Genomic DNA, 27,822 nt, shown 5'->3' with positions numbered 1-27,822 from the left:
TCGCAGATATGATAATAATTATTATTTGTTTTAATAGATTTGTATTAAGTATTTTTTACAAAATATAAAATCCATATTACTTATATTATTCTAACATGATGTTGGCTTACAGTTCCTAAAGCGTTCAAAAAACCAATTTTCGTCGAACAATTGAAAGCAGTGTTGACGCAACGCGGAATCGTCTCACTGGAGTGCAAGGTAATCGGCGTCCCGACGCCCAAATTACGATGGTACAAAGACGACAAGGAGATCAAAGCCGGCGACATATTCGCGCTAACAGCGAATTCCGAAGAAGACTGCCTGGGAATTTACACGTGTGAGGCGACAAATGTCATGGGCACCGCGCTGTCTACGTCAAAAATACAAGTGACTCACACACCACTCGATGGAAACCGTGACGCAGACAGGTATGCGATAACGATGAGACTATATTGTATATTATACGTAGCTATAACCTAACCTTTTTTATAGTATACTCGTATACGTTTATTACGACGAGAATTTATTTCGTTATAATTCAAATGCGTTTTTTAGCCTCATACCATACGGACCGCCACCGAAGTTCATGAAATTTTTAAAAGATTCGTCCGGTAAAGTCGGCAGTGTACTATTTTTAGAATGTCAAGGTAATTTTTAAAAATGTATTACGAAATTATATATTTAAATATATATTATATTGTATAGTTAAAACAGTAAATTTTTCACTGATAAGGAAAATGGTCTAAAACTAATTTTACATTTTTACTGTAAATTAAAAACGTATAATTCGATCAATTTATTGTATTTTGAAATTATATGATACAGAAATTTAGTTTCATTAAAATAAACCTATTTTTTAACTGTTTTTCTTGTATCAATGACTCATTTTTTATTTTTACATTTTTGGTTTTTTATCATTTCTAACAATCAACAAATATTTAACACGTTTAGCTATAGTATTATCTTTTTTTTCCTAGTCGAAGTACCACCATGGCCCCGAAGTATTGGATGGTATAACGATAATGGAATAGTAAACGAAGGACCGTTGTACCACCTGATGGCTGATGGCTTGGGCATGTACGGCGTAGAAATAAAATCGCTCAGAGCCGATCACAGCACTACTTGGAAATGTATTGCTACCAGTTCGACGGGAGCAAAGGCCGTCACTTCCTGTGTAGTTTCAGTGTCATGTAATTTTGTTTAAAATATTGTACTTTACGCCATATCATTTTCATTAACACTATAACGTTATTGAACTTATGTTTTTTATTCTCAGACCCAAAGAATTACCGGGTGCCAAGATTTTTAGAAAGTCTAAGGGCGATCATGACCGACGAAGGTTTAGTAAGCTTTGAATGCAAAGTCATCGGATACCCCACACCACAACTGTCCTGGTTTAAAGACGGCAAACAACTTCAACCCGGAGACGTTTATGAGTTAACTGGAAGTAAATCTTTAGGTAAAACTCGAAATTATATTGAAATAAAAAATATTATTAACGTTTTAAAAGTACATGTAAATGTTATTAATCATAATTATATTATTTAGGTAGTTACTGTTGTGTCGCCCGAAATTGTATGGGCGAAACAAGTAGCATTGCTGAACTTACGATAGAAGACATCCAAAATCAATTGAACGAAAGTGAAAAACTCCAATTAACGTCAAATACACAGCCCCCACGATTTTTATTGGGACTTAAGAGTATTGAGGCTAACATAAATGAATCTTTTGTTTTTACGATCAAAGGTTGGTGCAACTCTAATGTTTAAAATAATGATAATTTAATAGCTAAAAAACAAATAAACTATGTTTAGATGAACATTTTGAAGTAATTAACCTTTTTTTACAGTTACAACTGAATCTACACCTTCAATCAGCTGGTATAAAGAAGACGAACAATTAACTGAATCAAATCGATACCAATTTTCTACTGAAGACAATGGGACATATATGCTAAGTATATTGCCACTCGAAATTGATGATCAAGCTGAATGGAAGTGTGTAGCAATCAATAAGTATGGCCAAACTGTAACGTCTAGTTTTTTGAAGTTAAATATTCCAAAAACTTTCAAAAGTCCAAGATTCCTCGAGGAACTGAGAATAGCATTTTCGAACGAGGGTTCGGTTAATTTGGAGTGCAAAGTACGTGTACACTACAGACATAATTTTTAAAAATGAAATAAATGATTTCGCCAAATATACATTTTTGTTATCTCAGGTGATAGGTGTTCCACAACCGCAACTAAAATGGTTCAAAGATGGCCAAGAACTAAATCCAGGTGATATGCACAAAATTATTTCGGGCCAAAGCGGTACATGCTGTCTGGGAACTTATACATGCCAGGCACATAACTGTATGGGTACGGTATCCAGTTCAGCAACACTATTAACAATGGAAGGTAATTCCGGGCGCTCAATATTGCACAATATATCTATTACGACTGAAATGCGTTAGTAATTATATTTGTGTTTCATTTTAGATAAGTCCACGGTCAAATCATGCGCTTCCGAAGAGTATCTGTCCGTTGGAAATCCGCTTGTACGAAATGAATCTCTGTCAACAATTCCTGAAGAGCGAACAAGCCAAATGGAAAAGTCATACACTATCGAAGAACCTGCCGATATATCGTTTTCATTTGACGGCAAAGAAGTGACTGTTTCACTTTATGAAACTCCGGACCTAACGCATGATGAAGCATTGCAAATCATTGAAATGTATGCAGATGAACTTTCTGAACATATATCAGGTATTACATAATAACATATTAATTAATTAATATCTAATAAAATGTTATGAAACTGTTGTTTTTAATAGATATTTTTTTCCTATTATATTGACAAAAATTTTAATTTTTAGAAGACAATGTTGTTGATTTACCGTCGTTGCGAATTGTAAAAGAATCGTCGATTTCCGGACCAGTTATGATGGAAGCTTTGGTTATAGACGTACCTATTGATTTTTGTAGACAACAAATAGTATCAGACACTGAATTCGATGGTGTTTCGCTGACCGAAGATATAACGCTTGCAAATAATGATAAAAGCGATAGTATATGTGAAAACAGTCTGGAATATTTTTCAGACCACTTGTCGTCTGGAAATTCGAAACGTGAGGTATTTTACAGCGCTAGTGAGACGACGCCTAAAAATTTATCAATACTATTAAAACAGCAATCGGTAGAAGATGAAGATGGACATCAGTCTTTCCAGACACCAAAACTATTTATGTCAGACTCTGACGATCAGATTTTAACGCAATTGAAATTGGATGAAATAATTTCACCTCAGAATTCTAGACACGTAATTGGGTCGTTTGCTCGGTCCGAGAGCAATAACACCGAAGAAGAAGTGTCAGAAACACTAGCTGAAATAGAAAACGAACCACCATTATCGCATAATTATTGCGCATCTGAAATTGTAACTCAATCTGACGAAGATGGATTATATTCAACAGTATTGAATAAAATACGAGGTAAGGGAATGGTGAGTGTGGAACTTAGTTCTGAAGAAGACGACGTTTTGAAAATTATTTCCAGACCAAATGTGGACGAGTTTTTAAAATACATGAAAATTATTTTGGAAGGAGCTATAGTAAAGATGCAGACGCACGAGAATTTTAATTTTACTAGTACGACGACTGAACTTGAACGATCGATTCAAGCTCTACATTCCCTTGCTTGGAAATTCATCGAAGAAACGGAAAGAAACCACTTAACAGACTTGGACAAAAACACTGCAGATAATGTTTCGAGTTTAATGACTGCAATAAACGCGAGTTTGTTAGCGTTAGAACAAATCGATGATCCATTTGGTGTTTCGGACAACGTATTAAATGAAATTCAATCGTCAGTATGTTTCGATTTAGAAACGCTTAACAATAGCGATCTTCCCGCATCAGTAATTTTAGATCGTTTGTCAGATCAAATTAAAAATTTCATAATCGTTGTCAATAGACAAGTCACTCGAGTCACAGAACAACGTATTATAGCTGTGTTACAAAATACAATCGGCACTACTTTGGTGTATATTAAAACGCTACAACAGAACAATTCTAAAATAAAATGCGTGGACGTAAATTTATTGGCACCTTTATTTTCGATGGTACAACCATTAGAAACAATTTTAAATGATATAGCTCTCATAGAAGAATCATCAATAGACGATAACAAACCTAATCTTAAATTAAAGCAAATATTAATACCTCCAATTAGTTCTATTGCGTTTGCTTTAGACAATTTAAATACAGCATTAAAAAGTGATAGTTCGAACGACGATCAGGATTTGAAAGATATCTACGATAGAATAAATGAATCAACAAATCAATTTATGATAATCGCTTCGCAAGGCATGGACAGTAATAAAATAGCTGAGTGTTTCATATCATTCACAAAACCTATTAACGATTTATGTTGTCATCTAAGACGGCTAGGTAGATCAACAGAAAATATTGTGTCTTCTGATTACGGATCAGACGACAAACTTTTACTAGATTTTGAAACACTTTTCGATGAACTGATGATGGATATTGACACATTGATCAACAATGTAAATTTTGTCCAAGATTCTGAGAATAATATGAATCCTCTAGGATCCTTATTAGAACCTTTGCAAGATATGAAAATCGGTTTATTTCAAGTTAACCAAGTTTTACTTTCGAATCAAACCGGCTCAACCATGAGTTATGAAGTTGTGAGTTGTTTTGAACATTTATCTCAGCAATTAGTTCAACTAAACAATTGTATTGTGAACCAATCTATAGTAGAAGAAACAGATAAAGAAATCCCATTTGAATCTTCAATAAAAATGATGCAAAAAATTCTTTTCGATGATGCTATAGATGATTTAGGTGTAAACGGAATACTTTTTGGTAGTGTTATGAAACCCCTATTGCAACTTCAAAATCTTATTGTTTCAAAAATGGCTTCAGTAGAAAGTGATCTTAGTTTTTCAGAACATACTGATGTTACAGGTGGGGCTTGTGATACTCAATCATTGAGCTTGTCCTTGTCAAATAATGCACAAACCGTCTTCAATAAAACTATCGATGAGAACTCTAAAAATGGTTTAACTGAATCATCAATAATAGATAAAGATTGTGATAAACAAAATAATATACATACAGATAATTCTGAAATAAACAAAGATTCAATACATTTTGAAAATAACATTAATAATGATTTGATTATAAAAAGAGGTTTCGAATGTGATATTGGTGAAACATTTAAATATGAAGAGCCAAATATTATAACATCTGAAGATGATCGTGATAATTCTGGTTTTGAAGCACTATTTGATGAAACTGATTTAGAAACGATAAGTGATTTCGTCGAAGATAGATGTATGGAAAATATTATAAATTCCAAGATTGATCATAAATTATCAGATTTATTTATGAGTGAAAATGATATTGAAACGGTGCAAAAGGAAATCAATGATATTATTCCGGAACATATATTAGAATCATTAGAAAAAAATAATCAACAGGACTTCATTTTGAATTCACCAGTTGATTTATTCGATGAACTTCAAGAGACATTAAAAAACATGTCTGAAGTGGCACAAGATAAATTGACTGAAATCTATGCTTTGGATAATAATACATCCAGCATTAATGATTTACAAAAAAATAATTCAAAATATGATGATCAGCTTTGCGATAAAACCAATAACTTATTAGATAATTCATTAGATGTAGCAAAATTAAATAATTCAACAATTATAAGATCTGATGAATTAACCAAACAAAATATAATAGAATTGTCTGAAATGAACAGCGAAGAATTGAATCAATGTAACAAAATCATTTTAAAAACAGATCAAAACGAAACATTAAAAAACAAAGACATAAGCATTAGTGATCAAGATATTTATAAAGAAGAGAAAGTATTTGAAGTAGGAAAGGTTGAAGATTTAGTAGATAATTTCGAATGTTTAGACTCAGATAAATCAATATCCAATAACACAGTTATTACAGTCAATGAAATTTCTGAATCAAGTGAAGTTAAAATGAAAGAAGTTGATAATACCGAAAATTTAGAAACTACAGTTAATCTAATTTCATCTACAACTGGAAATGTTTCACAAATAGTAGATGTGTCGGATGAAAATTCATCATTCATAACCTCTATAAATAATGTAGTGTCAAAAATAAATGACAACGATGAAGCTTTAACAGATTTATCAGATATCAAAAATGACATTTTAGATTCTAATATAAAATATGTTTCGAATGAAGATATTATAATTGTTGCTAATAAGTTAAATGACTCAGAGAAACTGAATTTATTAAATTACGATTGTGATACAGAAAATAAAGATGCACTGTTGACAAAAAAAATTGATGAGCTATCGATCACAGATAATTTTTCTCATAATGCATTTCAACAAGATAATACTGTCATAAATAATATTGATTCTATTCATAATTTAGGGACGGATATGGCCATTCAAGTAGCACAAACTAGCATTGGAAATGAAGTTAACATGGAAAAAGATAATAAATTAATTCCAATGGATAAAAGCACTAATTCAGAAGAATTAAATAAAGTTTTAGCAACATTTGTACATGAAAAAAACGATTTAACACTAGCAACTAATTTATTAATAGAAGATCATAATACTTCGATCGTTAATGAAACATCGAATGAAATCAAACAATGTGATAATAGAGATATTATAAATAAAAATAATTGCACTATTGAAGAAAGAGAAACATCTATAAAAGAACCAACGTCATCCATAGATTCTATTCATTTAATGACAGCTATTGAAAATAATATTATCGAGGGTACTACTGAAATACAAGATAGTAATAACGAAAAATTGAGTTTAGTAAAATATGAATATAATGATTCTAACGCATTTGAAATTGACCAAGATATTGATTCCGATAATATATCACACCATGATATGCAACCAAACATAAATACAACTTCTACAACTGATAATAAACAAAGTGTTAGTTATTCTCCTATAAGTGAAAACATAGTAAATCCGATAACAGAATCAAATGTTCATCAAACTGAAGAATATGTTCAAAATTCGTCTAACCAATTTATTGATGAAATACAAAATCAAAAAAATGAAAGTGAATTAATTAATGAAGATGTCCAACAGAAGTGTTTTAATGTTCAACAAAAGAACATTTTAGAGCTATCTAATAAAGAAGTAAAAGCTATCGATGAATTAAACGAGCAATGTGAAATTTTATCAGAAATGAAATTGAATAATGAAATAGAATATATTAATTCGAAAATAGTTTTATCAACAGAGATAATTTGTCCGGAAAATATGATTGATAATAAAAATGTGGTCGAACAATGTGTTTTAGATAAATCAAACCATGTTGATGGTTTATGTACAACGCAGAATAACATTGACAAGTGTGATGATATTATCTTACCAGTTACTGAAGTTATGACTGAAAAAATTGAATCAAATATATTAGAAAAACAATTAGTAATAACTAGCTCAAATGTCGAAGAAAATAAAAATGAAGCTGAAAAATCAAAACAAAATAGAAAAGTATGTGAAAATAATGAAATTATTGACAATACAGGAACTAAATTTAAAACAGATGTAACTAATAATTTTGAAAATTTAGTTCATTTGACTTTAAATGAAGAAGAAATGAGTTCCGATAAGAAAATCAATTCATGTTCTGAAAACGAAATAACAGAAATATCAATGAACAACGAAGAAAAGTATATCAATACATTAAATAAGTCTTTTAAGAATACTTCGGAGAATACACAACCAATTGATCCATATACATTTGAAGAAAATCGTGTTGAAATACAATTCAAAGAAAATATTAATTCTGGAAATGAGCATACCACAGTTTTAGACGATAAAGACAAAATGATAAGTAATTTAGAGCTCTTAGAAAGTAAAAATAAAGTTTTATACTTTCCGGATGAGACTATCAATAACGACATAGAGAAATCTTGTTGTGAAATAGAATACATACAAAATGATAGTTCCAAAATAATCAATGAATTGCCAAATATTATGGTTGAACACACCACTGCTTTAATATGTAATGAAATGATTTCAGTATCTAACGTTGAATTGATGGATTCAGTTGTTATTGATTTTGAAAATATCAAAGAACAGTACGAGATAGAATTAAATGATCCCGATTCTAAAAATATAGAAGTTTTAGAAAATACTATCGATACAATAGATAAAATCAATCGGCAAAACGATGATGAGGAAATAGTGATCAACGATGAATCAATATCAATGCTTTTGAACACAAATAATTTAATTAACGATGAAAACAAAGGAAAATCTATTACAAAAGAATATAATGAAATTCAAACTTTAAAATTAATTGATGAAAAATCTAATTCTGACAGTTATGTAGACGATACTAACGGCATTTTAAAAGCAATGAATAATCTAAACATAGAAAATAAAGAAGGAAATATATTGACAAAATCACAGCCGTCTGATGAAAATGTGATTAAAGTTTCTTTAACTGAAAATGATTTAATAGCAAACATTATTGATATGGAAACAACAAAAATTAAAACTGATAATGAAGTAGATAGTTGTAAAACAATTGCTTCTGAAAATGACTTAGCTAAACATAAAAGTTCATTTTTGGTCAATGATAATAAAGAAGATTGTAAAGAAATCACAAGTTACCCAAATACATGTAATAAAATCTCTAATGAAAATAATATAAACCAACCCAAAGATTTTACTGAATGTCAAACAAAGGCCATCTTAGAGAACTTTGACACTTTAGAAAAAGATTCACACGAAGAAACTGAGTTATCAAATACAATAAGCAATGAGGAGAAATCAAGTAGAATTGAAGGTGATTTAGAAGTAAATGAAACAAGTGAATGTTTATTACTCAATAAAGACATTGATTGTAAAATTATGGAAAAACTTAATATTGATTTTTCTGTAGATGAAAGTTTGCAGATTGACACTGATATCGATATTAAAGCTCAACAAAATAATAATTCCAAAAATGAAACGCTAGATGTGTCAGTTTACAGCACGGAACAAGTAAATGTAATGCCTAAAAATTATCCAGATAAAAATCATAGCGTTGAAAGTAATTTAACTTTTGAAGTTCAAGGAAATTCAAGTAATACCATAAATGACAATGAAGAAAATGAACACTCTATAATAAAACTTGAAAATATAAATGCCGATGAAGATATATTGATAAACAAAGTAAAAATAAATAATCAAATTGATATTATGACTGCTGTTGAGAATAATGTCAATCTTTTAAATGATACTATATTTGAGGACGGAGTCAATGATTTGTCTGCTAAAGAATCATTAAGTTCTCTCTCTATAATGACAGAATTGCATTGTATAGAAAAAGTTGCAGCTAATCAAATTGAATGCGTGATGTTAGAAAATACAAATATATTGAAACAGGATGAACTTAATGCTACAGAAAATGTTAACCAATATGCACAAGTGGAACATGAATTAAACATCGCTGCCATTGGAAACATAATAATAGACTATGATAGTATAAAAGAACATTCAATAACTTCAGATGACGAAAAAAATAGTATAGAAAATGCAACTATGAATCTAAATTTAGATGACCATTCGTTTAAAATTGTATCGACCATTGTTGATGTTTTAAATGCGCCTACTAATGATACGATCATAAATAATGAACAAACTGTAATGAATGAAGTGTCTAAAGATTCTATAAGCGTGACGACGCTTTTATGTGAAAACAAAAATCCTGAAAATTTGATGGTTGTAATACTAAATGATGAAACTGAAAATTCAGATAATTTTGTCAAAGAAAATGTTCAATGTAAAATTGAAGTAGATATAAAACAGACATTGAGTTCCAAATCGATAGAATCACCATCAACATCTATACCAACAAATAATATTAGTGTAAAAGAAAATAAAATAAACACAACGGAAATTATCAATAAAACTTTAGATGAAAGAAATGTTATGCTATCAGATGAAAACAAAAACACCGAAGAAAATATAACTGAATTAATATCTGAAGAAATATTGGAAAATGTTCTTAAAACTGATGATAAAAATAAAAATATAAAGAATAATGAAATAGATAACAATGACGAAAAATTGCATAAAGATGAAATAGAAATAGATAAGACCAAACGAAGAAGTAACAAAAAGAAATCAAGCTCACCATCAGAAGATAAAAAATCACCTTCACCTGATAAAACAAAAAATGATGTAATTGATAAAACAAAAAATATCGATATAAGAAATAAAAAACTGTCAGACGACAATAATGATACTGAGAAAGTTATTGAAGTTGAATTGAGTAAATTAGAACCGAAAATTTCTTTAGACAATAATAAGAACACAGAAGAAGTCATTGAGAAAGATGTTTTGATTGATGATCAAAATCAAAATCAAAAGGATAACAAAATAGATAACGGTGACATACAATTTACTGAAAGTGAAATAGAATTAAATAAGACCAAACGTGGAAGTAAGAAAAAGAAACCAAGCCTACCATCAGAAGATAAAAAATCACCTTCACCTGATAAAACAAAAAATGATGTAATTGTTAGTGAAAAGGAAATTGATAAAACAAAAAATATCGATACAAGTAATGTAGAAAAAAATAAAATACTGTCAGACGACAATAATGACACTGAGAAAGTTGAAATTGAATTGAGTAAAGTAGAACCGAAAATTTCTTTAGACAATAATAAGAACACAGAAGAAGTCATTGAGAAAGATGTTTTGATTGATGATCAAAATCAAAAGGATAACAAAATAGATAACGGTGACATACAATTTACTGAAAGTGAAATAGAATTAAATAAGACCAAACGTGGAAGTAAGAAAAAGAAACCAAGCCTACCATCAGAAGATAAAAAATCACCTTCACCTGATAAAACAAAAAATGATGTAATTGATAAAACAAAAAATATCGATATAAGAAATAAAAAACTGTCAGACGACAATAATGATACTGAGAAAGTTATTGAAGTTGAATTGAGTAAATTAGAACCGAAAATTTCTTTAGACAATAATAAGAACACAGAAGAAGTCATTGAGAAAGATGTTTTGATTGATGATCAAAATCAAAATCAAAAGGATAACAAAATAGATAACGGTGACATACAATTTACTGAAAGTGAAATAGAATTAAATAAGACCAAACGCGGAAGTAAGAAAAAGAAACCAAGCCTACCATCAGAAGATAAAAAATCACCTTCACCTGATAAAACAATAGATGATGTAATTGTTAGTGAAAAGGAAATTGATAAAACAAAAAATATCGATACAAGTAATGTAGAAAAAAATAAAATACTGTCAGACGACAATAATGATACTGAGAAAGTTGAAGTTGAATTGAGTAAAGTAGAACCGACAATTCCTTTAGACAATAATAAGAACACAGAAGAAGTCATTGAGAAAGATGTTTTGATTTATGATCAAAATCAAAATCAAAAGGATAACAAAATAGATAACGGTGACATACAATTTACTGAAAGTGAAATAGAATTAAATAAGACCAAACGTGGAAGTAAGAAAAAGAAATCAAGCTTACCATCAGAAGATAAAAAATCACCTTCACCTGATAAAACAAAAAATGATGTAATTGATAAAACAAAAAATATCGATATAAGAAATAAAAAACTGTCAGACGACAATAATGATACTGAGAAAGTTGAAATTGAATTGAGTAAAGTAGAACCGACAATTTCTTTAGACAATAATAAGAATACAGAAGAAGTAATCGAGAAAGATGTTTTGATTGATGATCAAAATCAAAATCAAAAGGATAACAAAATAGATAACGGTGACATACAATTTACTGAAAGTGAAATAGAATTAAATAAGACCAAACGTGGAAGTAAGAAAAAGAAACCAAGCCTACCATCAGAAGATAAAAAATCACCTTCACCTGATAAAACAATAGATGATGTAATTGTTAGTGAAAAGGAAATTGATAAAACAAAAAATATCGATACAAGTAATGTAGAAAAAAATAAAATACTGTCAGATGACAATAATGATACTGAGAAAGTTGAAGTTGAATTGAGTAAAGTAGAACCGACAATTCCTTTAGACAATAATAAGAACACAGAAGAAGTCATTGAGAAAGATGTTTTGATTTATGATCAAAATCAAAATCAAAAGGATAACAAAATAGATAACGGTGACATACAATTTACTGAAAGTGAAATAGAATTAAATAAGACCAAACGTGGAAGTAAGAAAAAGAAATCAAGCTTACCATCAGAAGATAAAAAATCACCTTCACCTGATAGAACAAAAAATGATGTAATTGATAAAACAAAAAATATCGATATAAGAAATAAAAAACTGTCAGACGACAATAATGATACTGAGAAAGTTGAAATTGAATTGAGTAAAGTAGAACCGACAATTTCTTTAGACAATAATAAGAATACAGAAGAAGTAATCGAGAAAGATGTTTTGATTGATGGTCAAAATCAAAATCAAAAGGATAACAAAATAGATAACGGTGACATACAATTTACTGAAAGTGAAATAGAATTAAATAAGACCAAACGTGGAAGTAAGAAAAAGAAACCAAGCCTACCATCAGAAGATAAAAAATCACCTTCACCTGATAAAACAATAGATGATGTAATTGTTAGTGAAAAGGAAATTGATAAAACAAAAAATATCGATACAAGTAATGTAGAAAAAAATAAAATACTGTCAGATGACAATAATGATACTGAGAAAGTTGAAGTTGAATTGAGTAAAGTAGAACCGACAATTCCTTTAGACAATAATAAGAACACAGAAGAAGTCATTGAGAAAGATGTTTTGATTTATGATCAAAATCAAAATCAAAAGGATAACAAAATAGATAACGGTGACATACAATTTACTGAAAGTGAAATAGAATTAAATAAGACCAAACGTGGAAGTAAGAAAAAGAAATCAAGCTTACCATCAGAAGATAAAAAATCACCTTCACCTGATAGAACAAAAAATGATGTAATTGATAAAACAAAAAATATCGATATAAGAAATAAAAAACTGTCAGACGACAATAATGATACTGAGAAAGTTGAAATTGAATTGAGTAAAGTAGAACCGACAATTTCTTTAGACAATAATAAGAATACAGAAGAAGTAATCGAGAAAGATGTTTTGATTGATGGTCAAAATCAAAATCAAAAGGATAACAAAATAGATAACGGTGACATACAATTTACTGAAAGTGAAATAGAATTAAATAAGACCAAACGTGGAAGTAAGAAAAAGAAACCAAGCCTACCATCAGAAGATAAAAAATCACCTTCACTTGATAAAACAATAGATGATGTAATTGTTAGTGAAAAGGAAATTGATAAAACAAAAAATATCGATACAAGTAATGTAGAAAAAAATAAAATACTGTCAGATGACAATAATGATACTGAGAAAGTTGAAGTTGAATTGAGTAAAGTAGAACCGACAATTCCTTTAGACAATAATAAGAATACAGAAGAAGTAATTGAAAAAGATGTTTTGACTGACGATCAAAATAAAAGGCAGAAAAATGACAAAATTGATATAGACGATAATATAAAATCAACTGAAAATAATGTAGAATTAGTTAAGACCAAACGAGGAAGTAAGAAAAATGAATCAAGGCGACGGGAAGAAGATAAAAAATCACCTTCGCCAGAAAAAACAAAAAATAATAAACTGTCAGATAATAATAACGATACTGAAAAACTTGGGACTAAACTAGAATCAGAAGTTCCTATAGAGAGTATTATAATAAAGGCCGAAGAGTTTGAAGTAAAATCTAAAACCAATACAGGTAATTATAAAAATATTACAAAAAAAATTGAAAAAGACGTTTCAAATAATACTCAAACCAACAATCAGAATAATGATGACATCGGTAAAGCCGAAATAAAATCAACAGAAAATTGTGTAGAAAAAGACGGAACGAAACGAGGAAGTAAAAGAGATGTATTAAGCTCACGACCAGAAGGAAAAAAAACAACTTCACCTGATAAAACAAAAAAAATAACAGAGCATCTTAAAATTCAATCACTAGACGAAAACAATACCATAATAGAGCTAGAAAAACTGCAGAACAAGAGAGACGAATCGAAGATTCTAAGAGAATCCAAACAAACACTGCAATGTAAAGAAACCGAACCATCACCAACGTCCCAGAAACTATCCAAAAATAATTACGAGTCCATCGATAGCTGTCGATCTAAAATTTCCCTGGAAAATAATTCTCGGGTAGGAATGGACAGAAAACAGATGAACGAGACACGTTCCTTCGTCGATGTCTTAGTTGACGATGGAGGACAACGCGTTGCAAAAAAAGAGCTAAAATCGACTGGGTTGGCAGAACTTGATAACGTCGGTGTACCGGAAATCCCAAGCTTAGGAAAACGTCCGGTTAATCGTTATATACTGGACGTGACAGACGCACATAAGTTACGCCCGAATACTCTGGCGTATCGATCTTTGACGCCAGACCCATTGACTTCGTACAGATCCCCGACGCCTGATCATTTGACTTCGTATAGATCTCTTACACCAGATTGTCCATCATACAAATCTTACCTCACACCGAGATCTAAATACACGACATCGACAAGATATGCAGGTTCGTCGGACAGAGAACTATACGGTGGTAGCAGTAGTAGCCGTAGCAGTAGAAGCAGTAGCCGATCTATGAGTCCATACCCATCAGAGTCGAGGATTTCAACCCGAAATCTTTGGCCTACCAGCATAGCGGCGTACCGGTGTCTTTCGGAAACATCCGTTCCTCTCAGCCCAAGGCTTCTGGAAGAAGAGAAGACTTCGGGTTGGTCACACACGAGCTACGGTGCAACCACCCGGAGACGAAGAGGCTCCGACAGTTTTCTGCACGATTCAGGAGTGCGGGACGGAGATTATTATTCGAGTTGGAGATTGTATAACAGTCGGTCGGCCGCGTACGGTGCTACCGAAGACCTGTGCCGGACAAAGGTAACGACCACACAAAACAATGGTCATATTTAATAATTGTTTCACTTAAATTGTTTTTCCTTTCCCCATTTGTATCGTTGCAGGAGGCATTCAAAGGTTTGTACTTCTGTGTTCGGATGATAGATCAAACTGTATCGTCTGGCGCTCGAGTTAAGTTCTGGTGTAGCGTCATCGGCCATCCAGAACCTCGTATTCAGTGGTATCGAGATGGTCAAAAACTCAACAGTTTTACGTATAACTCTTCCGCGAGGTGAGTGTGAGGCAAAACCACAACCACGAGTACAATCATAATAATTATAATAGTATACTCCGTTCGTTGACATCTTTTGTATTACAGGTATCAGACAAAATACGATGGTGGTTTGGCACAACTGATAATTGACAACGCCCAAAGTGGCGATTCTGGCGAGTATACGTGTGTGGCTGCGAATAACAGTGACCGGATATCCACTACTGGATTCCTGACTGTGTATACGTCACCGTCAGTGTTCAGGAAACCACTGCTACAACCATCGCTGTCGGTGGACAGTTTCGAATCCGGTCACGGGGCTTACTCCCGGACCAGTCATGATTTGCGGTTACCTACAAACGCCAAGTTCGATTTTGGATGCCGGAAATTTGAAAGTGACTTAGTTAGCAGGCGCCCTGAATATCCAAAGTTTGTATCTAGCATAATCGCCGACGACGTAGCGACGTGTGGTGGTACAATTGCCCTCCAGGTCCGGGTGCAAGGTCAGCATAAATTGCTTCATAATATGTATTAACTACTTTGAAATTGAATACAGTTAGATAATCATAATATTAAGTGCGTGCATAATTCATTTATTTTTTTTTTGGAATATTTCGTCTTTTTTTCTAAACCCACTGCTTACAAAAGATAAATAACTATATCACTCATTATTCATACTATTCATAGACTAATTTCATAGACTTTCGCGTTTATTAATTCCGTACATATAAGCTCACTAAAAAAATATCTAGCATTAAAAAAAAGTTATTCGTACATATTAATTGTGACCAAAATTTTAAGACCCGAACGTAGAGGTCACTTTTTTATAAAATACTATTTACATTAAAGAGATATAAACGATTCGCGTTGCAGGTTCTCCAGTACCGAATGTGACGTGGATGCGTGAATCTAGGCCACTACCACGTTTATCGGGCAAGTACGTTTACCTGGATGAAGGTGGGTTGTACACGCTGCTGGTAATGGACAGCACGACCCGGGATGGCGGAACGTACGTATGCCGCGCATGCAACCTTTATGGGGCAGCAGATGCGGAAAAGGCAGTTAGTGTGGTGTCACCGCAGGATTACTCAGACCGCAGGGGCGTGAAGCCGGCCATTATCGTGTCAAGACCTAATGATCGACTGAACGTGGCAGTCGGGGAGGACATTACCGTTACCCTTCGGGTGGCTGGTGAACCGAAACCAAAAGGTACATTTATAATAAGGGTGTGGACTCGAAGCGGGCACCCATGTCGTTAAGGTTATTATATATGTATAGTTTTTGTGCGATTTAGAAAAAAAAATTTTTCCACTACAGTGATAAAAATATCGGTTTATCGAAATAAATTAATAAAGGTTTATTATTATTACTATTATTATTATAAAGATAACAATATATAATATCATATTGTGTTAATACAAACGTAAAATATCATTGTTTATTAATTTATTCAATGAAATAGACGAGTGAATGTACTGGACAATCATACAAATACTGATTAGGTATACGGGAAAAAATATTCTTAGAATAAAAAAAAATAATTAAATATCAAAAAAAAAAATGTCAAACATAGTTTACGACTCAAAGAACTTTGCAACATAAAAAATCGATGTGGCGAGAAATTTGATTCACTAGCGACAAATGAGTTTCGAGAAGAGTAAAATATATTGAAATATATTAAATATTATTTTATTGCATAATAATTGACATTTAAAAAAAGAAACATTAAATAGATGTATGTATCTTTTGTGGTGTAAATTTAATATACATAATAATATAATATATTTAGTATTAACAAAAATCGTTGATTATAATAATCCATGAAATTCAGTAAAACAGTAAAATATATCATGCTTATTTAAACATAATAACTTCTCAACTGCACTTCACATGACGTAATTCATAGTGCTGACATTATCATAAGTACATAGCTAACATAAGTATTAGGATATAGTTAATAATGTAATGTAATTTATTTTCCCGAGTCTCAATGAATCTATTGATATCGCTCTTATTAAAAACGTTGCAGTATAATTTTTGAGTTTAGAAAGCAGAAAGAAAAAACCATTCATTTTTATAAATGTACAGATAATATCTGTAATATTTATGCTTTATGTGTTATAAATGTGTTTAACGTTTCGTTCTAGTCATATGGATGAGAGGTTCGAGGGACGTGACATTCTTCGATAGATCGTCAAAGGAAACAGTCAACGACTACGTGATGCTGTCGATCAAAAAGGCGCAACCATCGGACGCCGGGACGTATTTTATTATCGCTAAAAACGTGTACGGGTCTGATAGGGCGTTTGTCACCGTCGGGGTAAGTGATCGTATCAGCAGCTGGGCCTCGCCGAACAGGTCCAGATAGGGCCGTGCCGTGATATGTTGTAATATTGTTATCAAACTATAATATGTTATTTTTTCACGGTATCAAAAATCACTATCGCTCTTTCACTCGATCCGTTTGATATTTAAATATATAAATACATTGTTGTAGCCTGCCGTTCGAATAATATAATATGTAATATATTATTATTATTATCATAATATACACCAGTTGTAATATAGCCAACCAAAGCGGAGTTTTTCTTTTTTTATTCACTAATAAAAATTAACCAAAAACACAAATATTCCATTTGATCGTGACTTAATGTTAAGTATATAATATTATTATATATATAATTATAATATAATATATATATATTTATATATAATATGTAAATATGTCGAAATGGTTTGTTTTACAAACACTGTACATTATAATTTATATTAATACAATATTATCGCAATCGAAGTTCTGTCGTTGATCGACAGCTCGAGATCGATATGCGACAATAGTTACGTCACGATTTCCTTTCCTCCTCCCGAAAGCTCTATAGCCTATCGAATTTGTCCGAATAACAGGTTGGAGTACGAAATCGTGTATTTCAGAAACCGTTCAATCAGATCAAAATGGCCAAAGTACAGCTATGGCATGTCACAATATGGTGTAGGTATCTATACTAATTAGTAATTACATATAGAATTGAGCTGGTCGACTTGTATGCGACCGCGTATAATGTCGCTAATATTTAAAACTTTTAATAAATTACTATACGAAGCGCTTTTTATGTTTTTATCGTTACATAAATTATATTTCTACCTACTCCATCAATACCTACATTTTTTTTTTACTACAAATACAATAAAACGTAATCATTATTGTTTGTTTTATGTTAATTACGATGTCCGCAATAATGACAATAGACGTAGGTAACCTATAAAGTCATTTTTATATACATTTGAGTTTCGCGCTTATAAGGGAGCATGTTTTAAGTAGGTAACTAGTAAATTATTTATTTTATTGTCGTTTCTGCCATTTAAAATCTGTTGACAGTGTGGTTGTAATTATTATTTTTAAATTATACATCGCAGCCAGTCGATGTGGTTGTATATGATTATTGTTGGGTACTACACAGGACTCGACGAGTGTGATGTTATTGAGAAATATTTATTCATAATACCTGACTTAGTTGAATTATATACTACAACAAGCTCCGTTATACTTGCTGACTTTTACAGTGTAATTTTTATATGCATTGCACATTTTTATTTACACAAAAATATGATATTAATTGAAATTAAATTCATACATATTAAATGTCATAATAATACGTCATAGTATTACATTATAATACTAGTTACTATTTATAATTACTGCACTTTTAGATACCTCGGACCTGTTATTTGAACAAATTATAAGATTAAAAATGCAATATTATGAGCTGATTATGGCTGCCACGAGAATACCTACCTATTTAAATTCTTAATTGATATACCCTGACTTTGGAAAACGGAATTGCGTTGTTTATAATCGATGTGTTAAATAATAAAATTGTGACGTTATTTTCACATTTTTAAAAGTTTTATATGATTTTGAGCCATTATTATTTTTTTGATTTCACACATATTTTAATATTATATTGACGCATGATGCTATAGATTTTAGTCAAAATAAATAACTATGCATTTTTTACAATTTGTTTACTGACATTAAACCTGTTTATTATTATACGTACTTAACTATTTTGAAACAAAAAATATTAACAATACAATTATAACTATTTTTAAGTCAACAAATCTAAAGTGTAATATTATTTACGTAGCTAAATTAAACAATAACAATAATAATGTATGACGTATAATAAACTACGCTTTTTAACGACTGTTCAATAATAATAACTAAACAATAATAATATTATATTATTAAGTAAAATGTTTTCATATCGTCGAGTAAGTACAGAAATGTTTAATATTTATTGTATTCAACATTCAATGACAGAATTTTTTTTCTTTTGTATCGTTCCTAGTATAATGTGACGTAATAATATCGTCGAATAGGTAGAATAATGATTTTCACTCTTATATTATTGACGCACAAGCACAGGTAATCGTATCATAATAATTCACGATGAAATAGTATCGATAACATAAATTATGTTTCGAAATAATTCTATATAAATAAAATTTTTGGAAGTCATGGTTTGAATTTTATGTAGGTGTAACAAGTAATAATAATACAAAAAATTATTACTCTCGGAGTGTTTATCATCACGGATTAAATACATTTTTTCTGTGTTATCGTAGTTAGTCCATAATTTATAAGATATGAACATTCTTTAATATCATTTCAAATGATAAAATGAAAATACTAAAATATAGGAAGTGCGCACAAACACTGTTAAAAACACTATAGCTTATGCACATGAATAGTGACACAACTCAAAATCATGCATTTTTCAGTAGAGCCGATTGAAAATTTGAAAAAACTTTGTTTTAATTTATTCGTTATTTTAGAAAATAATGTATGAATTTTTAAGAAATTATTTTAATGTTGTACATATAATTACAATTTTGTTTTGTATCTCTTTTATTCATAATTTTTATATTTAAAAAATAATATTTTAACTTATGCCACTTTTCATGAAATTATACATAACATGGCATTTAATAAAACATTTTGTAGCAATTCAAAATACATCACTTTTCGTCATAAATGCTTTGTGATATCGATAACAACGGGGTCATAACTGATAAGATATCATTTTTCAACAAAGTAGAATACCAAATAATTAATAGTGGAAAAGTGTTACTACTGCGTTCTGACGAACATAATTATAAATTATTTGACTTGCGTCTTTATTCTGTACAAAACTATACATTCCGAATCCAATAGATGCTAACTAGAAATACTAGACATTTTTTTTAGTTGTGTCACTATTCTTGTCTCTTGTGCATAGGCGAATAATTAACAGCTTACACAGAATTACATAAACAATTGTTTATAACTTTATATGATTATATCATATAATATAATTTGATGAAAAAGATAATAATGATTTGTGCTATAACTTATGACTTTAGGAGGAGTACATGATAATAATTATGGAAAATATTATAGTTGATTTATTAACATTTATAATTTAATTTGATCATGAATCACCAAACTCGCAAATATTATTGTTGAATGACGTACTCAAAATATTAATATCAAACTTATCAATGTTCACGTTAAGATTTCAATAAACGTTTACTTAGTACTTATATTATTATAATTCAATTATTTACCACAACAAATATTAAATATTATTATAATTCAATTATTTACCACGAAAAATATTAAAAAATACGAATGAGTGCATTTTTCTTTTAACACCATTCATTATTTAAATGCCTGTTATTTAGTTTTGTGTGTAATTATTTAAGTTAAAGCATAATAATAGTAATTGTTGTAAGCATGTATATTAATTACTAGGACGATATTCTTTGTAACTTTGATAACTGATAATAAAAATAAATCAATCTAATTGTTAAATTTGTATAGTACTTAACAGTAGTAACAGTAGTAACATTAAAAACCTTTATAGAATGTAACATACTAATATGAGTGAGAACAATCCGAAATGACCGTACAGAAACGAACTAAAACAAAATAAATGCATATTTATACTTTTAAATAAGAGTCCTTATATTATAATACAGAATAACGGAATCAAATCAAAAAAATATTGGATAATAATAAGAAATAAAAAGATTGAAAGTTGAAGTAATTTTTATAGTATTAAATTATTACGAAAATATTTACTAATATTAGTAATTTGTAATTTACTTTAAGTTAAAATTGTTAAGACTTTATATCACAAACTGTTTAGTTATAATATTCTGAAATATAATATTATGACTATACACAAACAACCAACTAAAAACTAATGCTTTCTATGATAAATACGTACAACTAAATTTATAATTGTTTTCCTATATATTTAAATACAATTTGTTTTGAATCCTATAGTTCTGATTTTAAAAATGTCCATTCTGTTACGTTTGGAATCACTGTTGGTCTACATTAGTTTAGCTAATATTTAGTTTTTCAGACTAATGTGATACGAAAATACGAAATTGAATTTTTCATTTCAAAAAGGCATTTTTTAAAATTTCTTTTTTTCTTTAGACAAGAACGTATTTTTACAAAAACACGTTAATAGATTCTATTTTATCAGGGTCAAGTTTATTTTTTTGAGTAGGTATTAATTCATATTGATCATATAGTTTTATTTAGTTACATTAACTGTAAAATGATAATGGAAAACGTCACCCGTTGATGAATGTAAATGTATGCACTTTGTGTAACCAAATTCAAAATGTCAACTAATATGAATAAACAAAAATACATAATAAAAACAGGTCGATTGCTAAATTTAAATTATTTAACTGCATTTTTACGTTTTATGAAGATCGATTGTCTTTACGAGATTCAAACAATTGAATAATTCAGATTTCTTTTATCTATATATGGTCATATTATGTAGTTATTAATTTGTAACGGTGTAACCTTCATACATCGTTATATTTTTATTTTAATCACCATAAAAACTTACCTACGTTGCATTAGTCATTAATTATTTTATTTTAATATTTTTTTTAGAAATAAATAAATTAATCTCATATGTATTATAATAATGTTATTATTATGATAATGGACGTGTACTTGATTTTTGGTGTTAACTACATTCTTCAACATTTTAACATACGTTACCATATTATTTGTAACCTACTTTACCATGATACAAATTAAATGGTGCAGTTATGAATTTTTGAATAAGGATTCACAATATTATTCAAATATTTATATTTTGCACCAATGTCCGATATACCTATTATATATTATTGTTAAACATTTAAATTAGAATCCTACCGAACACAATTATTATTAAAATAATAATAATAATATAATATAATATATTTAATATTATTATAAATGCTTAAACATTTTAATCAATAAGTGCCACTGAAATAAGAGTGATATTTCTTATGTCCAAATCAAAGCAAAGTTTACAAAGTAAGTCAGTGATAATCTGAAAAACCTATTCCTGCTAAATCAACTATCATTTGCATATAGGTGACACGTAGGTTATGGATACTAGACACCTAGTTATCTTGAGGTAAACAATATTATTATGATATCACTAAGTCGCAGGGGTCTTCAACTCGCGGCTCGCCCTGTCATAATATGCGGCCCGCGATCATATTTGAAATTTGTTTATCTATATATGTTTTAATAATAATAATAATAATTTGTAATTTATACTAAGTCTTAGTGTGTTATATGAGTACATTTCAGTACTTTGTATTATGAATTTTTTTGAACGACTCTGTGGAGGTACCTACTCAAATAATTAAAATATTTTAAGTATGAAATGTGGATTTGTCTCTTAAAAGTGAAGGTGACCATATTTTTCGTCTTCAATAATGCCAACGAGCCGGATATCTTTATGGACATCTAGTATACCTACACATTTTCATATAACAGTATCTCACCCGCCGGAATAACAGACGGCAAACGCGAACAGAGATTTAAATTGTTAAACGACCCCCATACATATAATAAAAAAATTATTGCATTATAATATCACGTCTATTATAATATTGTTTATATTGCATAGGTGAGGGAGCGTGCGAGATCGTTGACTCCGCCGCGAATCAGAAATACGATCGGCCGGTGGTCGAGACCGATAGGTGGTAGAGGAGGAAGAGGAGGCTGCGCAAACAACGGTGAGCATTATAATAAATACAGAAGTCACGACAAATCTCAGACATTTTCGTGGTGGTAAAACGGGAAAATATGACGGCGACAACTCGCGAAGGCGAGCAGCGTTTATTTTGGTCGTTTATCGAGGACCATAACGCCGCAGTCCGCCGCTATTTTTAACAACCGCAGTGTACGGTGTCAACGGGTTACGCGCGCATTTCCACTCGCGAGTTCCGTTTCCTCTGACAAAATATAAACTTGGGTGCACGCACGCACGCACGCACATACCCCGCATCGACATACAATAATAATTAAGGTGGTTATTTAGTGGTGTGCGTGAACGCCATTTACCTAAAAAAAAAAACGAGTGACGCGTAAACTGCTGCGGCGAACGGAAGGAAATGGTGTATTCCGATGTCGGTACCGAGAGCAACATACAACTTTTGCGGGACCGATGGACGCGAAGACGCGGGACGACGACCCGCACTACCGCGGACTTCTTGTTGTACTTGTGCGAACACCAAAGTATACGTTATACCTATCTATATACACAATAATATTATTATAATACAATGATAATAAATTGTTTTTGCCGCATTACACCCACAGCTGGACGGGTCTAGTATGACATTTATGCGAATTTAGTTTAGGCCAGTGGTGGGCTAACTTTTTTAATGGGGGGCCACAAAGTTTAAGAAATTCTAGAGGAGGGCCATAATTATAAAAAAAAAATGCATTTTGTATTAAAACTCTGTATCATATATTATAAAAACATGATACTTTTATACTATACAGGCCATGTCGATGGACCCTCAGAGGGCCGGATTAAAATATTTTTGCGGGCCGTACTTTGCCCATCACTGGTTTAAGCCGTGGTTTTTCAAATTCAAAATTAATTATAAAAACTAATTTTATAACAGGGTGTTATTAAATGAAAAAAATTGTACATAATATTATAATGCTATTATTGTTTATGCGATTTTCGTCCGTTTTCCAGAGGTTCCAGGCCCCGTGCGCAGCGAACCGACGGTGACGGACCGGACTAACAATCGGATATCGTTGCAGTGGGATAGACCAGAAAAACCGGAAACCGTGCTCGTGTATAGGGTAGAGACGCGATCGGCGGACGAAGAATGCTGGCGGCCGGTACGATGTGTTGAACTTTTTTATACATTATGTTAAATCCACCGACTTATATACGATTTCGTATTATCAAACACTTTTATTTAAAGTTAATACGATAAGAGGCTACAGAAATTCTTTTATTATTTATGTGATAATTACATAGACGATACATTTAAATTTAATCCGAAAATATATGCATCGTTATAATATCATCAGAAAAAACAAATAAGAATTGCGTTCAATTCAAACTTGGCTAACAGTTCTCTAAAACACAACTTCTTATATTTTGGTTTCACATGTATTGAATTAAATATATTGAATCGTGTATTAAAAATACAAATTAATTTATAAAATATAATAAAAAAAGAAGAGATCAAATATAAAATCATTAAAAACAAAATGTATTAAATGGAAATAATATTTATAATAACAATTTTTGATAATTATTTAAATTAAAAAAAAAATGAAAATTATAAATATTCTTATACATTCATCTAGCGAGTAAATCACTGTTATGAAAATGACAATTTTATTTAATTTTGTAAAAACAGTAATTCCTGTTAGTAGGTATATGAAAAGTTACATGTATACATAACTATAGTTATTATTAAATATTTTTTTATTTTCTGCTATACTATGTAAATGGAATTGATAGACGTTGTAATCAACATGATTTATAGAAATATGACCTACAGATTTGATAATTCAATGTGTGCACTTATAAAGTTATAACGCTATATTATTACCCTTTAATATTTATTCCCTTATTTACGTTCACGCTTATTTTCAATCAGGTTTCTATATCATAATATCCACGCGTTATATATTCCGCGCAGGTTGGCATGACTCCTACCAACACCATAGACGTTTATAACCTGAAACCCGGTTACCGGTACCAATTCCGAGTGGCAGCTCGCAACAGATTCGGATGGAGCCAGTCGGTGGCTGCTAAGGGATACGTGGACGTGTTCGAACCAAAATGTCTACCGGAATTCCGTCAACCGTTACCTGGGCAAACCAGAGTTTTACTGCGTCACAGTGCAACTTTACAATGTCACGTAAGAATTACAAATTTCCGTTATTTTTATGAGATATATTAGGTTAACAATATTTTGAAAATACAACGTATCATCATGTACGTAAATGTATTGGTCTTATTGTGTAATTATAATAATTTTTATCATTACGCGCGGCCGTGCGGGACGATGTCGAGATAGTACTTACCGTAAAACATTAAAACATAATATGTAATATATAGTTACGAAGAAATTCGGATTTAGGTCCTGATAACTACGTGCATATTATACCAGCTGTGCATAGTACTCGTGATTTTTCCGAACGTCAATAAATTATCTCAGTTAAAAGCTTTAGTTTGTGCATAATATAAATAAATAAATGTTATCATAACGCGCTATGTTTTTTTGTACCTACGCGAATTATTACTATTATTATTGTCATCGAAAGAATTCACATCACTTTATTTTTACCACCGTGGTAGTAATATTTTTATACAGTTAAATAACACTAAACCGTGGTGGGGGTGTCCGATGGCACGGAATACTTTAATGTTGGCCATCCGAGACGTATCAACGTGGTTGGCACGAAGTAAAGGGAAATTGTGATTGTCGTTTTTTCTGTCGTTTAACCGTATTATACGACTGGCCAATGATTATGTTGAACAATTAATATCAATTAGAACAATAATTGTACCGAGTACATTGACGTTGGTATACTTAGATATTATGTAAAATTTAAAATACAAATAATTTAATTCCACATCGTTATTAATTAATAGTACCGAAAAATTTCGTTATGACATATAAAAACATCTAAGAACTTTTCAAAGTTAAATGTACCAATTAACGATTTATGACAGTGCATTAAATACTTACCAGTTACCATACGTCTTGATAAGCATAATATTCAAAATGGACCAAAAAAAAAAAATACTAAACAATTTTTTTCTGAAAGAAAGTATTAACTTGATTTCGGTTTTAATTAGAATGATTAGATACAATATTATTAAATATTAATGACCTCAAAGTGCATACTTTTAATATGTATGATAAAAGCAAAAAAAACGCGTTTATATAATTTGAATGTATTGAATTATTATAATATAAAACGATGATTTTTTGGATGACGTTTACTGACGATTGGAATACACATTTGACAGGTTCGAGGTATTCCGGAGCCGCGGGTGACGTGGTTTAAAGACGGCGAACCGTTGCTAGCGTCGGACAGACATGCGGTCCGGCGCACGGACACAGGAAAGTGTACTTTGACGATCGAGGATGCGGCAGAAGAGGATGCGGGTCGCTACTCTTGCGAAGCTGTTAACGATCAGGGGAGAGTGTGCACGTTGACCGTCGTCCAAGTGATAGCCAACCGCAGAATCGTGGAGGCGGAACGGAGACTCCAAGGGTGAGTACAAAACGATACAATATATATAAATATTATTAAATTTCCCTCCAACCAAAACAGCGTGAGGCTTATGATATTTAAAAATTGATATTTTTATTAAGTATATAAAGCATTTTCACTATATGTATTTTTATACACTTTATAAGTATTAAGTGTAAGATTAGGTAATCCAAATTATTATCTAATTTTGTTTTCGTAATGTTAATTTTATGTTTGACTCATCATCCAAAATAATCATATTATTATAATATCTGTAAAACTGAAATATAACATAAAAAAAGGAATTAGGTCATTTTTGATTTTGGTATATATATTGTATAAACTATTTATTTATTAAATTATTTAACGGGCAAGATGCCCAATAGAACAGTAAAACAGTATACACAGTAGATATAGCGATTAAATACAACACAGTTGAAAATTGACAAACAAAAAACAAAAAACAGATAAACTGAATTATAATAATGTAATAGATGCCAGATGGTTGTAATAGTTTTCATTAATGGGGTATTATTAAAATATTTTCAAATAGTTATTGATATAATAATATTATATACATTAGTACATTACACGATAACATACAAACTACAAACAGACAGTATAATGAAATGTCCAATGACCACTTGATTCACAAATATTTTATCGAATTTAATTTCTTCTACAGATATTATTCAATGTAGTGAGTTATTATTATTTATTAAAACACAATATAATTAATTGCGGATTTGTAAGTTATTGATTTTATATATTATATATGTGTGTAATCTCTGTTGTTTATGCGTTCAATATTGCGCCGTGGTCGCGTGCACTAGACTTGAATGTAATATTATTATATTGTTAACGTGTTGAAACGAAAAAAAGTGTTAAAATAGTTTATGCGAAAAATCGTGTGCCCTTCGACGTGTCGAAAATATTTGGAACGCAGCAACAAATAAAAATACGATACTAGAGATGATTTACATGCAAGGACGACCAATTGGTTAATGCTTATATTGTAATAGTATAGTTGCATTATAGGTGCTATGAACTGAATTCTACCCAG

General features: G+C 30.6%; 1 protein-coding gene across 7 annotated transcripts in view; it reads left to right on the top strand.

Moving 5' to 3' along the window:
* The window catches only part of LOC132923359 (uncharacterized), a 185,322-nt gene that overhangs the window by 19,160 nt on the left and 138,340 nt on the right, over positions 1–27,822 (top strand). For all 7 annotated transcript variants that reach the window (XM_060987310.1, XM_060987309.1, XM_060987307.1 and 4 more), the window contains exons 4-20: positions 113–407; positions 535–626; positions 957–1,169; positions 1,256–1,438; positions 1,528–1,725; positions 1,829–2,121; positions 2,198–2,378; positions 2,460–2,726; positions 2,837–14,934; positions 15,018–15,184; positions 15,272–15,666; positions 16,037–16,372; positions 17,311–17,483; positions 23,146–23,254; positions 24,229–24,377; positions 25,193–25,414; positions 26,533–26,780. In XM_060987310.1, the coding sequence (XP_060843293.1) occupies positions 113–407; positions 535–626; positions 957–1,169; positions 1,256–1,438; positions 1,528–1,725; positions 1,829–2,121; positions 2,198–2,378; positions 2,460–2,726; positions 2,837–14,934; positions 15,018–15,184; positions 15,272–15,666; positions 16,037–16,372; positions 17,311–17,483; positions 23,146–23,254; positions 24,229–24,377; positions 25,193–25,414; positions 26,533–26,780 (15,619 nt within the window). The remainder of the gene's footprint in view (positions 1–112; positions 408–534; positions 627–956; positions 1,170–1,255; positions 1,439–1,527; positions 1,726–1,828; positions 2,122–2,197; positions 2,379–2,459; positions 2,727–2,836; positions 14,935–15,017; positions 15,185–15,271; positions 15,667–16,036; positions 16,373–17,310; positions 17,484–23,145; positions 23,255–24,228; positions 24,378–25,192; positions 25,415–26,532; positions 26,781–27,822) is intronic.

Source organism: Rhopalosiphum padi, chromosome 2, assembly GCF_020882245.1.
Source record: "Rhopalosiphum padi isolate XX-2018 chromosome 2, ASM2088224v1, whole genome shotgun sequence".
NCBI lineage: Eukaryota > Metazoa > Arthropoda > Insecta > Hemiptera > Aphididae > Rhopalosiphum > Rhopalosiphum padi.
This window is presented reverse-complemented; position numbering and strand designations above follow the sequence as displayed.